This window comes from Xiphophorus couchianus, chromosome 21, assembly GCF_001444195.1.
Source record: "Xiphophorus couchianus chromosome 21, X_couchianus-1.0, whole genome shotgun sequence".
Lineage (NCBI taxonomy): Eukaryota > Metazoa > Chordata > Actinopteri > Cyprinodontiformes > Poeciliidae > Xiphophorus > Xiphophorus couchianus.
In genome coordinates this window covers 5,153,545-5,173,500 of record NC_040248.1, presented here as the reverse complement: position 1 = coordinate 5,173,500, position 19,956 = coordinate 5,153,545, and the positions used below count along the sequence as shown (strand labels likewise).

At 34.5% G+C, this 19,956-nt stretch overlaps 1 protein-coding gene across 2 annotated transcripts in view; it reads left to right on the top strand.

The window, feature by feature from the left end:
• Window positions 1–3,893: 3,893 nt before the first annotated feature.
• sh3kbp1 (SH3-domain kinase binding protein 1) overlaps window positions 3,894–19,956 on the top strand; it is a 51,143-nt gene continuing 35,080 nt past the window's right edge. Inside the window, exons 1-2 of one of the 2 annotated variants that reach the window (XM_028004929.1) lie at window positions 3,894–4,142; window positions 19,106–19,263. In XM_028004929.1, the coding sequence (XP_027860730.1) occupies window positions 4,139–4,142; window positions 19,106–19,263 (162 nt within the window). In that variant the 5' untranslated portion in view covers window positions 3,894–4,138. The remainder of the gene's footprint in view (window positions 4,143–19,105; window positions 19,264–19,956) is intronic. The other variant, XM_028004928.1, reaches the window with a different exon arrangement.

Below are 19,956 nucleotides of genomic sequence, written 5' to 3'. Positions count from 1 at the left end.
CGGTTGGTGCAATACGGCCACCAACCGGTGAGAAGTGTAAATCAGAACGCTTACGTTAAAAAAACAAACAAACAAAAAAAAACTAAAATCAGAAGTTAAAAACGAGGCTTTTAGTTTTTTCTCCACATTTATGTTTTATTACACCAACTTTTTATTTTATGCACAAATTAATACAGTTAATTAGATTTTTTTTACTCATTGTGAAGTGTTATAACAATGAAAGGCCTAAATTTAACTGTAATAAACCTGCTGGTAGCAGACAGAATACATTTGTGCTCAGCTTTAAGAGGATTGTATGAATTTAAAGAGAGTCTGTATGAAATACCATAAAATTTACAAGTGGTGTTACTCAAACTAATTAATATACAGTATGTACATTTGAAATAAGGAAAACTAACTTACAAGTAACATTTCAGCAAGAAATAGGAATTTGTTTTAAGTAAATAATTACTTAATATCGACGAAAAACAAGTTACATTGGCAGATGATTTCACTTACAAGAAGACATTTTCCCCATATTATACGTAAAATAATTTACCGCTAAAATTAAAACTTTCTCATCAATATTAAGAAAACAAGCTCCTAAAAGTTACTTGTAATTTAGTTTTGTCTTATTTCAATTATACTAAAATATTTGCCTTAGAAAGTAGACAAAATTACTTGGTAAGATTTTGTGTTTTTGCAGTGAAAATCATTTATAAATTTCCCTCTACCACACAATTTTGCCAGTATATGTAAAATATGTCAACATTTTTGTTCCTAACATGAAAACGTTTAGGGTGCAAAAACAATATTTGCATTTCAGTCTTTATTCTTGATACAGAATACAAATATTTGTTAATATAGAAATTACTGTACAGCAAAGACCTATTAACTTAATGTTTTTATTTTTATTTCAAATGAAATATCTTAGAACAACTCGTTGCAAATATGTGCCTCACATTAGTAGAAGTAGAAAAGAAAAGAAAATTATTTTTTGTGTCAATGGGAACAAATGGCAGATAACCAAGAAGACAAGCTTAAAGAAATAACATTTCCTGCAGTGCAGTAGCTGCTTTTGATAATGGCGAATTGGGCAGATGCCCAGGGCGGCGTCTTCTCTAGGGCAGCATGAGCAGGTTTCTAATTATATCTGTAAATTTAAAAAAACGTAATTATTTTATGAAGGGTAGGACTTTTTATACAAGTTGTGGAAATTAATTTGTTTTTTTTTAAGTTTTTTTTTTAATTTAGTCTTTTTTCTTATTAAAAAAGACTAAATTAAACTGTAGTACACATAATTAAATAACTGTTTAACAAACGTTGCAATTTATTAAACAGTATTAATTTTCTACAGTATTTTTGTATTTTTATTGCATACTTTCAGCTGTGTTTATAACATTCTTCGCTCTTCCACATTTTTATATAAATAATATATAATAAGCAATATTTATATAAATAAAATATAAAAGAAGTCTTGAGCGTGTCTGGTTAAATAATGTCATCATGGTGGAGCAAAATTTTATGTTTCTATATATAAAAACATATTTTATTTTTGTATATATGCATAATATAAAATTAACTTACTCATTCTTATGTGTATTTAATTTCATATGATTGACTTGATATTAACCTAAGAAATATTTGAAATCTCCTTGCCTTTTTAAATTTACTTTAAAAAATTACTTTACTGAGAGAAATAAATTTACCTGCATTAAGGAATTTTGGCCTCATTAAAACTAATAAATATATATTTAATATAAATTGACACAGTTTAACTGTTACAGTGCCCTTTTAATTGGTCAGAAGCTTTTAAAAAGGAAAAACTCTGTGTTTGTGTATGTTCATCAGCTTTCTGGCAACATATTGCAACAAAATATTAAAAATAATGATTGAAAGATCATTCAGGAAGAAAACTATAAAAATGTACAAACACCCTTTAAAAGCGTTGCAACTAAAGCCTCATTTTCTCTATAAAAATCATTTCTTTGTTCACTTCAAGGTCAGGCAATCACCTTGATTACCTGATTGTTCCATCTAATCAGGAACAAATCAATGGCTTTTCTGACTGGGCAGCAGTTTCTCTTATCGTCTTGGAGCGGCTGATAAAAAAACTTTAGATCTTCCATCTTTTTGTCCTTTCCTCCATCATTTATCGTGAACTTTCTGCCGCCGCCAGCAGATTCTCCATCCTGAAAGACGAACAGAACAGCTGAGCGTTTGGAAAAACTACAGAAAACTGAATTATACGAGCAGACAAAATGTTTCCCGTGTTACAAACCAATCAAATGGTTTGAAAAATGTTTTCCCCCCCATTCCTGATTTCAGATGTTTTTCACACTTCCATTGTTTTCAATTTAAACTTTAGTCAAAAATACCACAAGTGAACACAAAATGAAAGCTTTTATTTTTAAAGGAGAACTAGCAGGTATTTAGCTTTTCATAAAGCAAACTTAATTTGTTTTATTCACATCATTTCATAATGTACCATTTACCTAATTGTAGATAATTCTTAATTTAAATTATGTATTGAAAGTGAATGAATTATAAAATTAAATCCATTCTTATTGTAATTTTAACTTAATTCAGTAAATGATGAAAATTGGGCTTAATTAGGAAAAGTGAAATAGAAAAGTTTTACATGAACAGTTTTAATGTAAGCAGTGTAGGTGGTAGAAAAAGAGGTGGAATTAAATTAACTTGCATTGTTTCTCCATTTTGAAGCTTATTATTACTAATATTTTTCTTAATAAGTAATGATAATTATTATAATTACTATTATAATAAAAAAATATATAATTATAACTATTGGTTTTATAATAGATGTTATTTGATGGTAATAATATTATTAATGATGATATTTAACTTTGTGCTGCTTTTTTTGGTTTATTTATTCGTTTATTTATATTTTTATTGTACATTACATGTTCTATATTAAGTTTGTCAACAGAAGTCTAAAAAATATTTATTTATTTATTATATTTCTTATGAATGTATTTGAGGGTGAGAAGGGGGAGAAAAGGCATCTTGACTTGTTAAACTAAACATTTCAGGCTACCTTGTAAAAACAATAAAACAATAAGCATTTTCAAATGTTTTGTTTTTTTTAGAATATAATCTCCTTCTTGGCCTTAAATAATGCGTAATAAACAGTTATTAACCACTTATTAAGTGTTTATAGCTGAATGGCTCTATGAACTATTTATTAGCTTTCTATAAGGAGAGGCTTATTGTGAAGTGGATTTCTAATTATATTTTCATAATTTGATTTGTGAGTAAGTTGTTAACATCACATAGACTTTTACATGTTCAGAGTTGGACAGCAAGTCTCATTTAATCAGTTACATTACTTGAGTATTTTTTCTGCGCTGTACTTTTTACTTTTACTTGAGTAACTTTTAATTTATTTATTTTGAAGTACACAAAACTTCAACAGATACGCAACTCCACTTTTTTTATTAAAGTTTTATATTGGAATCAAGTGATTTATAAAAATGTTTTTGTCTGATTTTATTACTTTATAATGAGGTTTATATGAATTATTTTCTTTATGAGCTTTAAAGTACCAACGATGTCCACATAACTTTACGTTTTGTTCCGTTTGATGATGTAACTTTAAAATATTAAATGACAGTCACTCAGCTTTTTTACTAAATACATTTTTACTCTTAGTGGAGTAAATTCTTGGATACTCTGCCGTCCGGTGAACACTTCAGGGATTTCCTGCTGCTCAACACGGTTTGTGTCACCGCCATCTGTTTGGGGCGGATGACGCACAGCTCTGCGTCACGCCTCCCTCCCTGCCTCACACCGCATTTATGAAAATGAAAATTTCACACACGGGAGCTGCACTTTACGAGGCGTCATTGAAGGCAACAAATAAGAACAAGCGAGCGAGAGAAAGGGGGTTTGCTCATCAGCGCCTTTTCCGTTTTCTGACGGCTCGTTGTTCCTCCTCCTTCTGCCGTGTCACTGGACTAAAAAAAAAGAAAAAAAAAAAGAGGAAGGAATATGGTTTGGTGCGACGCTCCTCCCGTTTAGTAGCGGATCTCTGCAAACACGGACAGGAGGCTGTCGGTCCGGGTAAAAGCCGCCTCCAACACCTGAGACTATCGCCCACAGTCCTGCAGGAAAGCAGCCAGCACACCGCGACTCATAAATGGGTGAGCCGCGGCGCATTTTTACATTTTATAATAATAATAATAATTATTATTTTAGTTGTTTCTGTTTTTTACGAGCCTCCTGCCTCCTCTGCGCATCTGGATGGGACAGGACTCAACGTCGGCTCCAGATTCGCGCAGGGTTCCGTCTTTTCCATGCATGCACATTTATTTATTTTATTATTTCTTATTCACTACTGACGCTTTTTTCATGCATGATTAGAAAGCCACGCGTGGGAGAGCATGCGTCTTCTTTTTTTAGAGGAAAGGAAATCCTTCTGATGAGTTGCAGATGTTGACACGTTTACATCCACTCTGTCCGTGAGCCTATTGTGTGTCACAGTGTTTCACGGTCCAGCTCAGTGCCTGTGTGCACGTTAAAGGCCTTTGCTGTTTTCATCCACGCCAGCGTTTTTTCCCACGGGCAGCGCGCTGATGTTAACGGAGCATGACTGTAACTGGCTGCAGATAAGGTGGCCGAGAAATCAATAACGCGATGCTATGTAAAATAGGCTCATTGTCTGATCTGACTTCTCCTTTTGTTAGCATATTTTGAAAATCCAAATGATCTCCAAGAAACACTAACAAACCATTTTAAGTGCATTGTTCCTGTTGATGCCTTGAACAATGCACCTCAGGCTCAAACTTATTTTTGAGTTACTTATGTGCCAAGTATAACTGTGAAAGCTGCCAACCACCCATCAACCTAAATCCCCAAAGTGCCCATTTCATGGTTTATTAGGAATTCATTAAATAGGTACTAAACTGCTGAAATTACCATTACTTTATTTACTTAATAAGGAATATTAAAGAGGCTAGTGGATTAAGAATATTCTTGAATCTCCCATTACAGACTTTTATTAGCTCTGTAGATTATAACTCAACAGAATCTTGACGCTGTAAAAACTAACACTAATGTAGAGTTTCGCCTTTTTCATATGCAGATGTGCTACGGATATGTTTTCAGTAGAAATATTGGTATAGTAGTAATTATGTAGCTACAAACAGACAGGAAATTGTTGCTACTGATGTACTGGTTAGCATTAGCATAGTAGCCTTGCTGGGAGCTCTTAGAAGTTAGAAAAGTAGAGCATCCATGAACCACTGCCTTAAAAAAAGATATTAACATGTTTGTTTTACATTTATTAACTAGAAGAGTATAAAATCCAGCCTGGCTATAACCAAACCTCACATACTTGCTAGGGTCAGCAGAGCAGCACAGCTTGCAGCTACCAGAAGCTAGAAAAGTGTTGTGTAGTTTAGTATATTTATGCACCTCTCCAGTGAAAGTAAGACTTGACATCTCGGAATGTTTATCGTCAGTTATTGATTATAAGTGTATAAAAATAACAATATGGCTGCACCAAACCTCAAATACAAGCTGGAGTTCGCATAGCTGCAAAGCTAAAAGCTACTAAAAGTTAGAAAAGTACTACGTCCATGAACCACTGCCTTAAGAAAAGATATTAGCATGTTTGTTTTACATTTATTTATTACAAGAGTATAAAAAAACTATATGGCTATAACCAAACCTCACATACTAGCTAGTGTAAGTATAGCTGCACAGCTAGCAGCTACCGGAAGCTAGAAAATTGTTGTGTAGTTTAGTACATTTATTCATCTCTCCTATGAAAGTACAACTTGAAATCTTGGAATGTTTATTATCAGTTATTGATTATAAGAGTATAAAAATAACAATATGGCTGCACCAAACCTTACATACTAGCTAGTGTTAGCTTAGCTGCAAAGCTAAAAGCTACCAGACGTTAGAAACATGTTTTATAGTTTAGTACGTCCAGGAGCCACTCACATGTAAATAAGACTTGAAATGTGGGAATGTTTATCATCAATGTAATGATTAGAAGAGGATAAAAATAATCATATGGCTATAACCGAACCTCATATGCTAGCTAGTGTTAGCATAGTAAACACATCAGAAGCATATCCTCAAAAGTAAAACATTGACTTATGAAATGTTTATCATTCTGTAACTGATGATGCAATTACAGGAATATAAATAACACTAAAAATTAAATTTTACATACAAGCTAGGGTTAGCATAGCAGTGGAGCTAACTGAGACATGAAGAGAGGTATGTTTTAAAATCTAATGATAATTTCCTCAAAAGTAAGACATTGCTTATGCTTATTTTCTGTTCATTAGGTATATAAAAATATAGATGACTCAGCTGAAATGCAACATTTCATGTTGTTGTTTTTGTTCATAAGCTAGTGTTAGCAATGCTGCACAGTTAGCTGCTATATGCCTATTTCACTATACTGTCTCATCACCTCAAATGTAAGACATTAACCTATATGGATGTTTATTATCCATTTATTAATCAGAAGAGCATAACAATGTAAATAACATACCTGGAACTAAACCTTCACTTGTTCTTCTTTTTTATGGACACTACAATATTTCACTGCTGTAAAGCTAGCTACTAGAGGAAGCTAGAAAAATGGCCGTTTATCCACCCACCCCATTAGCTAGAATCTATAATGAAAGACACTGAGTAATCGCATTGATCTTCTTATTTATTAAAGCAGGAACAAACCATACCTGAAACCGAATCTCCCCTTTCTGTTCTCATTTATATACATGCTAACATTAGCACTGACGCACAGTTAGCTCCTGCCAGATGATTAGCAGTTTAAAACTTTCATGAGTCGTTACCTTGACAGTAATACTTTGATTTGTGAAATGTTTTTATCTGTGGATTGAGTAGAGGAGTTTAGGCTACAAATAAAAATACATCTCACACTGAATCTCTATTTTCTGTTTTTGTTACAGCCAAATATTGTGCTGTAGTACAACTAGCTAATGCAAGAAGTTAAGAGAGTAGCAACTCATGGGAAGTCACTATGCTGTTAGTTGACCTGTTTATTGTTTCTTTTTAATCAATGGGGATCAATTTGACAGTGGATTAAGTCGTTTTTACATTGATTTTATTAAATATATTACACATATTATTGAGGATTAATGGCATCGTAGTAAATGTTTCTGTCAGTAAATGATATGCTGTCTACTGGTTTTCTGCCAAGGCGATGAAGAATTAAAATGATTGAGATTTCTATTAATATTTAGGCAGACTGTTAATCGCTGTCATTCACTGTACAGCTCCATAAAATGTGAATAATTATTTTACTATAATTAAGAACTCCACTTTGTACTTATGTCTTGTATATTTTAACAAGCTCTCCCACCAGAAGTTGTTTAATTCAGATAATAACATGCATATTTAATCTGAAATTAAACAGAGAAATAGGAAAACTCAATAAATGGAAACAATGAGAGTAATAACACTGTTGAGTATTGTGATGGTGATGAAAATAATAAATTTTCTTCTTATTTTCTGTCACTTTGAGGAGCCACTGCTCTCCTTGGCGTTTAGCTTCTTGGTTACAAAGATCTACATCAGATTTGGACATAAAAGACATTGAAAGTGCATTGAAGTGGCAAAATATATAACTGGAAAGCAAAGTTTGAATATGTGACACCTAAAATATTATCTTGCTTACAATGATGCCAACAGAAAACCATGCAACCAATGAAAGTTTGCAGTCGTACCGGCCCAAATGTGACTACGTTATGCACTAATTATGTTGTTTTCTTACAATAAAATCTTCCTCTGATTGGGTGCAACTTTAATAGGATACATAAATGTCTAATATATACAGCTGAAACAAGATATTTATAAAAAAAATATGATATAAAAACTCAACAATTTCTCTTTCAAATCAAACTGAACGTACTCTGTGTTAGGAGTAGCAAATTTGTTTAACTTCACTGAATGTCAGATTTTTATATTATAAAGTTTCTTTAGCGTTACAGTTAGGTAGAATTGTCTTTTAAATTGTTCAAACTGAGTCAAACATTTTGGGTATTGCTCCATTGGTGTCTCAGTAGTTGGTTGAACTTTGACCCATTGGCACGTCCTTTCTCATATCCGCTCCAGAACATTGGCTTTGTTGCTGTTAATTGGGAAAACCCAAACTTTAGTATTTCCTCATAGTGTTCTTTCCTCATGATGTAACCCCTTTCCCAAACCACAATGCTGCCACCACCGTACACCAAAATGTGGGTGTTGTTCTCTGGCTTCCTGTTCTTTCCTCCTAATGTACCAATGGTCACATTGGTCAAACAAACAAAAGTTTTTGTCCCTCAGTGAATTATAGATGGTGTAATCTGGCTTCTGGATTGTGTATGGGACTGATGGCTTCTTCCTCACCAAATGGCATTTCAGCCCACATTCGGACTGAACTGGATAATTATTCTCTTTTACCAAAGTGTCTTCAGAAGGTCTTTTCCATTGGTTCTGGTCCATTTCCTTCCCGAGCCGTACAATGTTGATATTTAACTGGTCAATGGGGCGAATTCAGGCATTTCAGATGGAACCCAAATATGAACCAAAGCTATTCACAACTCTTTTCCCGATATCTTTACTGATTTTACATTTCCGAAGAAATGGTGTGCTTGAGATATTGTTTTAAAATACATCCATGGGTTTGTTTCCATTCCAAGACATGATCGTCTGGGATTTCTTGAATAGTCTAAAGACGTAGAGCTCTGTAAAAAGTTAAGAACCCACTGCACTGAACCTCCTGGTTATTCCACCAAATATTGATTTCTGAACTCTTCCTGAATTCAAACATTAGTATTGTTGTTTCTGAATGAATATGAACTTGTTTTCTTTGCATTATTTGCGTCTTTTTTTTGTTATTTTGACAATTTCTCATTTTCTGAAAATAAATACAAAAGTTTTGCTTGGAATTTCGGAGACATGTTGTCAGTAGTTCATAGAATAAAAGCACAATGTTCATTTTACTCAAATACATATATATAAAAATTAAAATCAAAGAAACTGATCATTTTAAGTGGTCTTAACTTTTTGCAGAGCTGTAGTAATCATTGAAGAAGTTGTACAAAATCTCTCTTTTTATTTCTGATAGAAATATCGTTGATGATCCTAAGATTACCTAAACCAGAGAATATTTCCTGGTTTAATGTGAGATGTTGCATGTCTTTTTTGAACAGATTTGAACTGTGAAAGTGGTAACAGTCTGTACAGTAGGATTGATGTTTTAAATTTTATTGTTGGATGTCGTAAATGTGAAAAGTCTTCACTCTGTTGTGACACATCCGGTATCTTTTTGACTTCCCCCGTTCAGATCTTTTGCTCTTAACGCCACAGTGAAAACGACTCAACCCAACAGTCGCTGCACATCAAAAAAATCCAGCTTAATTACCTAAAGAGTCCATTAAATCTCTCACCTAGATTAAAATAAAACATGCTCCTCCAAAACTGGCAGTTAAAATTAAAATTAAATTGATTCAGGCATCACGAAGAACTTGTTTGATTGAGTCCCAGAAGTTTGAAACATTTATAAAACACCCTTGACATGGATTTTAAAATGTAGAACTAATGAATTGAACAGTTCCTACTTTCTGGGGAAGCAATGATGTTGATTTTATGTTTATGCAAACTGGATCCAGTTTGAGTTGTATAGCTGGTTCAAATCCATGTATCAGACTTGGGTTTGGTGCAATTTTCGGTTTGTAATCACTTAATTAAAAAAAGTAAGTCTTTTGTTGTTCTTCAGAAGTCTCCTTTAGTTAGTTTTTGAATTAAACTCAAAATTGAATTTGTCAGTTTCATGTTGTGTCACATTTTGAAATTTCCTGTTGTAGCAAACGTATGTCTTCACATTTATCTCTATTCTCTGTGTTTTTAGCAGCAAAGTGAACAAAAGAACTAAAGGAATAAGTAATTAAGTTGCTCCATTTTGCACATTATTTGAGGATCTGCTATATTTTCAGGCTGGATTCACATTCAAATTGCTCTAGTTGCAAAAGGCGCAACCTAATTTTTATGTCGTTTTGCTGTCTTTGTTGCTTTAATGAATGTGAAAATGAAACACTAAAATGGCGTGTGTGCTCCGTCTCCGTGAGCAAAAAGGATGAATTATGATTTTCTAGGACATCCTTTGGTTGTTTTCTGAAAAAATAATCAGCGTACATTTTTGGCAATCTCCACATAACAAACAATAATCTTTGTGAATTTCACATATTTGGCTCTGACTGCATTTTAGCAGAAATACATAAATATGGGTGCGTTTTCTAAAAAAAATGCATTCATAACGTCTCATCTAGTTGCATTAAAAACTGCTTTGGTGTTGAGAATAGTAGTGATGGTGCCATTTATTTTTTAACTTAACATGTGGGCAAACTGGTTTGGAAAATAAGATGCACTGAAACGTTGGTAAAACAAAACTCGACCGCTTGTTTTCCTTCATGTTTTTATTAAAAAGGACAAAGCTGTGTTTTAGGCAGTCATTGAGTAAAATACAGAAAGAAAACTATTATTTCTCTTGCTTTTAATAAATTTTAAGAGGATGCAAGTTGGATTGTATTGATGCACTTGGAGAGTTTATAGGTTTATTGTGGCATCTTTCACAAACAAGGTGCAAGAAAAGACAAAATACTCTCCGTTTGGTTTGTGCAAACCTTCATGTTTTATTTTTTTGGCAAACTCTTCCCATTTATATCCTGAATTGAGTCTCTCTGTTGGTTTTTATTCTTATATCTGGTTGAATTATGTTTTCCTTTCCTCGTGTGAAGCTGAAAAACACTCCCTGCCAGCATTGCTCTCACCGCCTACTCTTCAAAGTTATTCTTTCTTTGAGCGGCTGACACCAAGACTTTCCACTAATAGCGGTACGATATTACAGACAGACAATGCGAGCTGTAACAGACTCGGCCGCAGGATTCACTGAACAGCAGAATGGTGAGCGGAGAATGGTTGGAATTTTCCCTTTTTGCCAAAGCATTGTGATCCAATCCACAGTTGGAGCTGGAGTGGGTGGCTTTGGCTCCCAGTGGGCTCTTGTCCAGAGTGAATGTTTTACAGACACAAACACACAGCTGCTCTTGACATCACCAATGACAGAGGCGCTGAAACTCACCAAGAACTAAACACAGGTTCGATGTAAACCACTGAAATGTCATCACGGCTCGGCATATATCTCTCTATCTCTCTGTGAATCGTTTCCCCATTATCTAAACTAGCTGCAGCTGTTCAGAAGACACTGCAGGCTTCATTGCAGATTCCTCTCTAAATCTCTTTCTTGACCACTTGAGTGGGAGTTATGTTTTGTCTGCAGACTTGCAGATATTCAGTCTCCAGTCTTCTCAAGGCCTCGGGTCTTTTTAACTCTTGCAGAAGTAAATGCTACCACCAAAATGAGTTTGAACTGTTTACATTTTAACAGCTTGGTCTAATTTACATCATAATTTGATATTGAAATATATTTTGCTTTGGTCTAACAATGAAGCAACAAAACAATCTTGATCTGACAGTGTTTGTGTCTTAAATCCATCTAGACTCAGTTTCCTGACAAGGCCAACTCTGGTGTTTTAATCTGAAGCCAAAATCGAAATAATATCAGACTTATCGTCCTTTATAAGTCTGAAAGTAACAAAAAAATCAATCAATCCAGTTTGTTTGTCTGGAAAGTCCCGTTTGTTTTGGGAGGTGTGAAAAGGCATACTCTGTTGCACCTAAAAAAAGTTTTGGGTTGGTTGAAGTGAACTCTGGTGCAGTTCGAATGCATATGTGAACGCTAAGCGTACCAGAAACTGCTCCAAAAGCAGGAAGTAGACTACAACACAGGGCACTCTGGGTAAATACAACCAAAACAAACTTCTCTTCTTACATCACTCCATTTTTGTTTGCATTTCATAAAAAAGGAAGTTGCCCTGATGTCTTCTTTGTGTTGTTGTTTTCTGTTTTTCTTAGTGCAGTGCCCCCATAGGAGAGGAGGGGAACATGTTTTTAAACAGTTTGGTTTGTTTGAGAAAATAATTGTGAAAATAAACCGCAGCAGCTGAAAATGTAACAAATGTTGTAATCTTGGTCACCGATCGTACCGAGTCTATTGGAATATCAGGTGTTAAAACATTCTAAGTAAAAAAAAAAAAAACGTTTTTCATGTTTGTCGATACAGGTGTGGGAAATAGTTCACAGTTTTTACTTTGACCCACTTTTCTTTAAACATTGCTGTTGTTCACTGATGTTTGGAAAGGCTTTGATTCAGATCAAAAAGTTGCATAAAACCGTCTCTTGAGAACTTGAGTTGAATGCTAATGAACTAGACAATCGTAACACTTTTATTCTTTTATTTTTCTGTTGTTTCATTGCATATTTGCAGCTGGGTTTGTAATTTTTATCCTGCTGATGAAGGCCCATATTCTGTGGTGGCAACAAGTCATCACCCTTCCGACAATTCAGATAGGACTTGTTGTTTGTCTGAGCGTATTTGACATTTGGTCAAATACACTTAGACAACTTGTTGTTGATTATACTTAGAAATGAGGACATTTCCTTTCGTCTAAGCTCTATGAAATTGTGGTTGAAGCGTAAGAGGTGTAAGTGCACTCACAAATACATGTCTATTATTTTCCCTGTGTATTAAATGTTTAGCCAAATCTGACTATGATGTCTTTGGACAGGATAAACAAAATTTTTAAGCCTAAATAAAGACAAGAATCAGACAATCAAAAAGCAAACTGGGCTGATATTAATATCCGATGTTTGTTTCCATCTTGTTGCCATTTCAGGAGGACAAAGCTTCTCCATGTGTTTTAATATGAGCTTGATAGTTAACTTTTTGATGATTAATAGTTCTTGAAGAGCAATTTTGTTCACAGAGACTTCATAATCCATTATATATATGATTTTGCTTGTGTGTGGTTTTTATTTCAGTTCATTCTTTTGAATATTTTAAATGTCTTCCAGTTTTAGTGGTTCCCTTTTAAATCCCATCATGGTTGGACTTCCCAGTATTTCACTGATTTATTTAATCAGGTACACCCATCATGGCTTCCATGATGGGTGTACCTTCACATGGCTTACATGGTGCCAAATAACTCAAAATATTTAGATTTGCTTGCATTAGTTTCGTTTCCATTAGCCATAAAATTGGGCAAATCCAAATAATGAAAATGAATTTGCTTAATGGAAAGAAATCTCACATTTTTCGATGAAACGTTTTTGCTCTGGGATGAGGTGGTTTTTCAGCTGTATTGAACTGGTTATATTTAGTAAAACTGCAATGGAAACGCTTGTTTTTCACATCACACAAGTCACATAATCAATAGCCAGATGATACTACTGGCAGAAATGCAGAAAAAGACATCAGGAAGTAGTGAGAAGATGATGTTTCTAGGTGGTTTTTTTAATAATGTGCAGCATTAAGCAGTTCACAAAAATTTTAGTGTAATTCCAACATGTTCAATCCATCGCTCTTCTTGAAATTTGCCAACCACAATTTCCCCAAAATGCCACATAAGTAGCTGCTCCCAAAAATAATAATATGAATATATGTCATGTAACTGTTTACATCTGTCGCTGTCATGATTTTAAATGACTTATTGTGTCAACAAGCTTATTCTCACATAATTTTAATTTAATTTTCTATTGAATGGAAGCACTGCAATTGCAAAATGGTGTTTTGTTTTTTGTTACACCAGAAGAATATCGACAAAGATTTGAGCACATTTGTAATGGAGACACAGCTTGTGATGCTGGAGTGAATTTCTGCCAAAAAATTTTACTATTGTTGTGCGTCAACAGCTGCTTTAACATTTACTATATAAATATATACTATATACAATCTCACATTTCTACGATAAATTTGCTTAATGGAAACACGGCAATTTTGAAAACACAAAAAGTTTTTGGTGCTACGATGAAGTAGCGTTTGGCCGTATTGAAATTGGTTTAATTTGCAAAATTTGTAATGGAAATTTTTTTTACGCATCACACGAGTCATGTGAACAACAACAGGATGTTGCCACTGGCGGAAACCACAAAGAAGAAAACAGGAAGTAGTTGGTTTTGTATAATTTATCACGTGAGCACATTTATTCATGTGTGATTTTAACAGAGTTGGGCTGTAACTACTTACAATTGCACAATTAGTTGAGTAACTTCTTTGAAAAAATGTACTTTTAGGAGTAATTTTACTATTTTGTCCTCTTCACTTTTTATTATGAAGTATTTCCACTCTTACTTGAGTAAAATTTCTACCCACTGAATGAAAAACAAACACGTCTTAACCCCAAATTCACTAGGCACAGACACACACCTCCAGTTTTTGTTAAAGTTTCATAAGTTTTTTATTGAAAGAAACTGATTTGGAAAAATTTTCTTTTTCCTGATTTTGTTATTTTTTTGTTACTTATTTGAATTATTTTCATTTTCGTCCTTAAAATACAGACATTTCCATTTAACTTTATATTTCGGCCCATCTGATTATGTAATTTTTAAATATTAAATGACTGCTAATTTGATAAGTACTTGAGTAGACTTTTTACCAAATACCTTTTACTTTTACTTGAATAAAAATATGTTGAAGTACTCTTACTTGAGTACAAATTTTGAGTACTTTGCTCATCTCTGGATGTTAATTGAATTTCTTATTAAGTGGAAACACCACAGTTGCAAAATTGTGTTTTTTCAACATTAGTGGAACATCAATAACATCTTGCAGATGTTTGTAATGGAAACGCAGCTTCTGGCTGGTTGTTTGCTCTGCTGAACTCATCCACCTCTGCATGGCTTCATTAACTTTGTGTTCCTGTCACTTTTTGCCCTCAGTGACGAGCAGAACCCCCTCAGACGCCGTCATCTCCTTTCTGGTGTATTTGATGCTAACAGACGTGTTGGTTCGGTTCTCTCCTGCTGTGCTGCTTTAACTGTACCGTAATACAGTCTGCAAGAGAACTGTCACAAGCTATAAATTCACACTTCTCCTTCTACTTCCACTCACAGGCTTGTTGCCACTTCCTCTCTCTTTCACACACAAACTACCAGCAGTGACAGAAAACGGTTTCTGAGCCACTCCACTATCACATCTGCGACTAATCCCCGTAGTTATCTGCAGCCAGAATCAGATCCTTCCCATCTGACCAGCACGGCTGACTCCTTTGTGTGTCTGATACTGGTATCTAGTGAAAGCCTTCCTCCTCCTCGTCTTCCTCCCCCCCGCCTGTGATGTACCCTCTCAGGAATGCCCTGACCTCCAAGCTGCTTTCACATCGTGTGGTTACTTATGCTTTCTGTCGTCATTCAGTGGCTTAGACACAGTGTGAAGACATTTAGGTGGAGGAAGCTACTGTGTTAGCTAGCCCTTTGTTGTTACCATGGTTACCCAACTCCAGAATGCCCCTCCCATTATGGCTGATGTTTAAACAGGGATCAATCCTCGTTATAAAGAAACATTTCCTCCATGTTTTTTATTGTAAACGCAGCTGCAGAGGGAGGTTATTATGCAAAAGATTTCATATTTTGTCACATTACAACCAAAAACATGAATATATTTTAATGTAATTTAATGTGAAAGAAAAAGTTTTTCTCACGTTTGTAATGAAACGCGGATAGTGACGTGTTCACAAAGGCCCGTTGGCTTGTCTTTGTCACAGCTAAATCGTGTAACTGTAGTTTCACTCGGGATGCATGATATTATCAGCTTAAATAACAAATAAATGTCAAAAAACTCACCGATACAAGTGGTAAATTGATGTATTGATGCACGGCTGATGTGCTTTTCACTTGTTACTTGTGAAAAAGTTGAGTTTAGGTTGGTGAATATTTACAAATTTGCACCGTTTGAGTGTTATTGTCTCAAAGAGAGCAGATGTCATGAATACATTTGACATTAAACGCAATAAGTTAAGAGTTGCATCATTTTCAGCCTCCTTCTTACCATTTTCATTCGGTAACAAACTAAATTGACACAGATAATGCAGTATTTTAATTCCACAGTAGAGAAAGCCATATAGTTTCAGTAAGAAGGTATAGGAAAATAATATTGGTATCAGTTATCGGGTTTTAGATTTTACAGTTGTACATCCATTATTTTCACATTTATTGGTATTTATTGACAAACAGTGGGGAAAATAGTAAAACTATCAGTCATGACAATAAGGACAGTTTTGGGGTGTTTTAAACATAATTAGCTGCAACTTATGGTGACAAATTCTTATCAAGATAAGAAATTTATCACTCTAAATGATAAATGATTCAATAGTCTAACCCACCTAATGCTTGAACTCGAAGCCTAGCGTAATCGTTGTCTTGTGAATCTCACAAAAATTCAAAAAATGCTCCATGAAGCGACATAATTCAAAACATTAAGTGTTAAATCCCAGGAAATTCTTGGATGAATGCTGTTTATGTCAAATTAAATATATTTCTGGTTCTTGAAAACAAAAGCTGCATTGAACAGAGCGACTTCGCTTATTGCATTAACCATCTGTGGTGAAAATGGAAGGTGACTTTTGTACGTCTGTTTTTGTGGTTAGAGGTGCCAGGCGCAGATACGTGACTGTACAGGCGGATATTTGTTTTAAAATGCTACTACAAACTTATATTTAGAAAGTCTTGAGTTTCTGAAGGTAACACAAATATATCAAATCAGATTTAGTTTAATTCAACACTGTTTTTTTTGTCGTAAATGTTAAGATTATGAAGTAAAAACAATGAAACCAACATGCAGATATTTGACACAAGCGACTCAAACAAAGGAAAAGATAATCAGTGATTAAAATATAATGTTGAAATACAGACATGTTAACATCCTAACCAAAACAAAAAATAAAATAAAAGGTTTGTATTTAGCAAACTTCAAGCATTTTCAAGATAAGTTTTCATTTATTTCCAGCACCACTTTGGAGATAAAAACAATATATGACAATATTTATTACTGATATTAATAAGCAGTGATTGAGTAAATTAAAATTAAACCAAAAACTTATATAAAATCATTTTGGTAAACATTACTGACCTAAAATAAGAGTTTGGTCTGATTTAAATCTAAGAAAATGTGCATGCCTTTTTATTAGGTGTATAAAAATCTCTGGTTTCCACTGAAATAAACACTTTGCAATTGGGGCTTTTAATTAAACATTAGATTGCACCTTATTACAAAACTGTGCTGTTTGGATTTAAAACACTTTCCAAACCTCATTCAAATTCAACTATTTTCAAGGATTTTATTCAGAATTTTGTAGGATAGCTGTAAAAAAGTATATTTCTCTCTTGGCCTTGTTTTACTTAGATAAATTAGGCCTATTTGTATTGTTTTGGTTCTGATTTAGGGTTGTAGCAACAGCTGCTTAGCACATGAAAAGCTTGGCGGTCTTCTGGTTTTCTCTTCCTGTTGAACTTGGAGAGTTGAAAAAACATTTCTAGGATGACTATTTACCGTATATGAAAGTTGTTCATCTGTTGCTCTGGGATTATCCTCTCAAAGTCTGAAAATAACCGTTTTCCACTCTTTTTTTCTTCCTATATCTTATTTTCACCTCTTGCTAATGACAAATTATCAAATAAATCTTACATAAAAGTTCATAAAATGATCTCGCAGTTGGTTAATTTTATTTTATTTTTCTTGGCGGAGAAGTCTGTAACACTGTTGAAATTAAATTAGCTCTGTTTAGCTGGATCAGGGATCCTGAAATCCAGATCTGAAGGGCTCTGCTTCAACACACCTGAGTCAAATATTCATTAACAGTACTCTGGAGACCTTGACTGCAAACTGAGGAGGCAATCCAGACACCAGATTCACCCCGGAGCTAGATGCTAGCAGCAATTAGCACCCACTGTAACAGAGAAGAAGCTAGCATCGGTTTGTGGCTACATGGCTAATTTATATGGGTTTTTTTAAAATATAAAACTAAAGCAAAACTCGACAAAGAATTTATATAAGACACAAATATTAAGAATCAAACTTTATTTGTGTGCTGCTAAATAATGGTGAGTTTTAACGTTATGCTAGCAGCAGCTAGCATCAATTAGCAACTACTTGTGGCTACTTTATGTGTTTAATTTTTTTGCAACTTGAGCAAACTTCAACAAAAAATGTGTCATGGACAGATATTTCAGTAATAACCTTTTTTGGTGGAAGTTTAAAATGGGCAGTTTGCAGCTACATTTGGAAAATTGGTGTTTTTTTTATTTTCTTACTGCATCAAAACTTAACACGAAATTAATTTACATTTTAAATATTTTCTTTTGCTTTAAGATAAGCATCAACAAGCCTCAACTAGCAGCTTTTTGAATCCATTTATAGGTGTTTTAAGCTTATTTAAGTCCAAATAAAATAGTTTGTGGTTGAAGTAAAAGAGTTTTTAGATGAAATGTGACAAAATATTTAAAAGCTGAAGGATGCTAATACTTTCCCAAGGCAAATGAAGATTTGTATGGTATAACTTAATTTCACTTAACTCGTATTTTAAGCAATGTTTTGGTTGCAGTTCACAAACAAACTTGCTATTGTTATCTGGATGTAACAAGTGAAACAATAGCTGCTCAGTGTGGCTAATGCATCTGTAACCTTTTTATTTAAGTTAATAATAACCTCTTTAAACATTTCAGTATCATATTAGTTGCTTATCTTCCCAGTTTTATCACCACGTCTTCTTATGTGCAGCTTTAAGGTTAGTGTTTACCAAGGGAAGATAAAGAAATTGAGCTTCTTATCTCTGTCTTCAACTGCTAATGTCACACAGACAATGTTAAATGTGTTCACCACTTAGTGAACTTTGTTGTATGCATTTGTGACAAACACAGGTGCACTCAGCGAGTGGTTTGTGTTGAGAGAAACAAAGCGTTGAAAGATAAAGAGAAGAAGAAATCAAACACGCCATCTATGGATAAATGATTCTGGTTTTGAAATGTTGAGCACTTTATTTACATTAATCATCTCTGCTTCTTTGGGTTGCTAAAGCTAACTGTAAATATAATTTTATTCACGTGATTTGAGCGTGTTCCTCTTTCATTTCCAGTTGAAATATTAAATAAAGCATCTGTAATGACATGCTAAACTCCTGTGGTTCTGTAAAAACGTGGTTTTATCTGCGTCTTTTGATCCTTTTCCACCTGCGACTTTCTGTGTGCGCAGTGGAGGCCGTGGTGGAGTTCGACTATGAAGCTCAGCAGGACGATGAGTTGACCCTGACGGTGGGCGACATCATCAAGAACATACGGCGGGACGATGGCGGCTGGTGGGAGGGCGAGCTGGGCGGACGCAGGGGGTTCTTCCCCGATAACTTTGTCAGGGTGAGTAATCACAAAGGAAACCCGCACTTCCTCAACTACGGTGTGTGTCTTTTCTTTTCTCACCCTTCTTCTTCAGTGTGCTAATACTAACTCTCATCACCACCAGCTGCAGATCAAATGTACAGTTTGGTGTTTGTTTGTGTGTCTATTGGTGTCTCAGTGTAGTGGAATGCCCTTTTCGCAACTCTTAGGTCTTAATGTATAAATTGAGATGCATTTGAAAGATTAGCATAGAAAAATATTAAAGGGGTCCTCTTGTTGAAAATTCTCATTTTGCACGTTTTTGTACTTCCATTTGGGTCTCATCGGTTTCTAAAAACAGTCCAACCGCCTACAAAAACCACCCAGCTGGTTTTTTTTTAGCAATAAGTTCATGTTTTTTGGTGTCTGGAAAATGAGCCGTTTCAAAAACCTCTGGACTGTGAAGTTGCATTTCACAGGTTCCACTGCGGTGCCTAGCAACTCCAGCCTTGTTACCTAGCAACCCAAGCAGAATTCCAGCACTTTTGGTAAGCTGCAATGGCTGCTGGGAAAACGAGGGTTGGCTTTGCTGATGCTTTTCAAAGATGTACGGTTGAATTATTGCATATATTGCTTAAATGTGCTGCTGGCCAGCAGCAGCTTATCTGGATTTAAAGTGGCAAGATGCAATAAAACAGCTCATTCTGAAAGAAAATTTAAATATTCCGAACT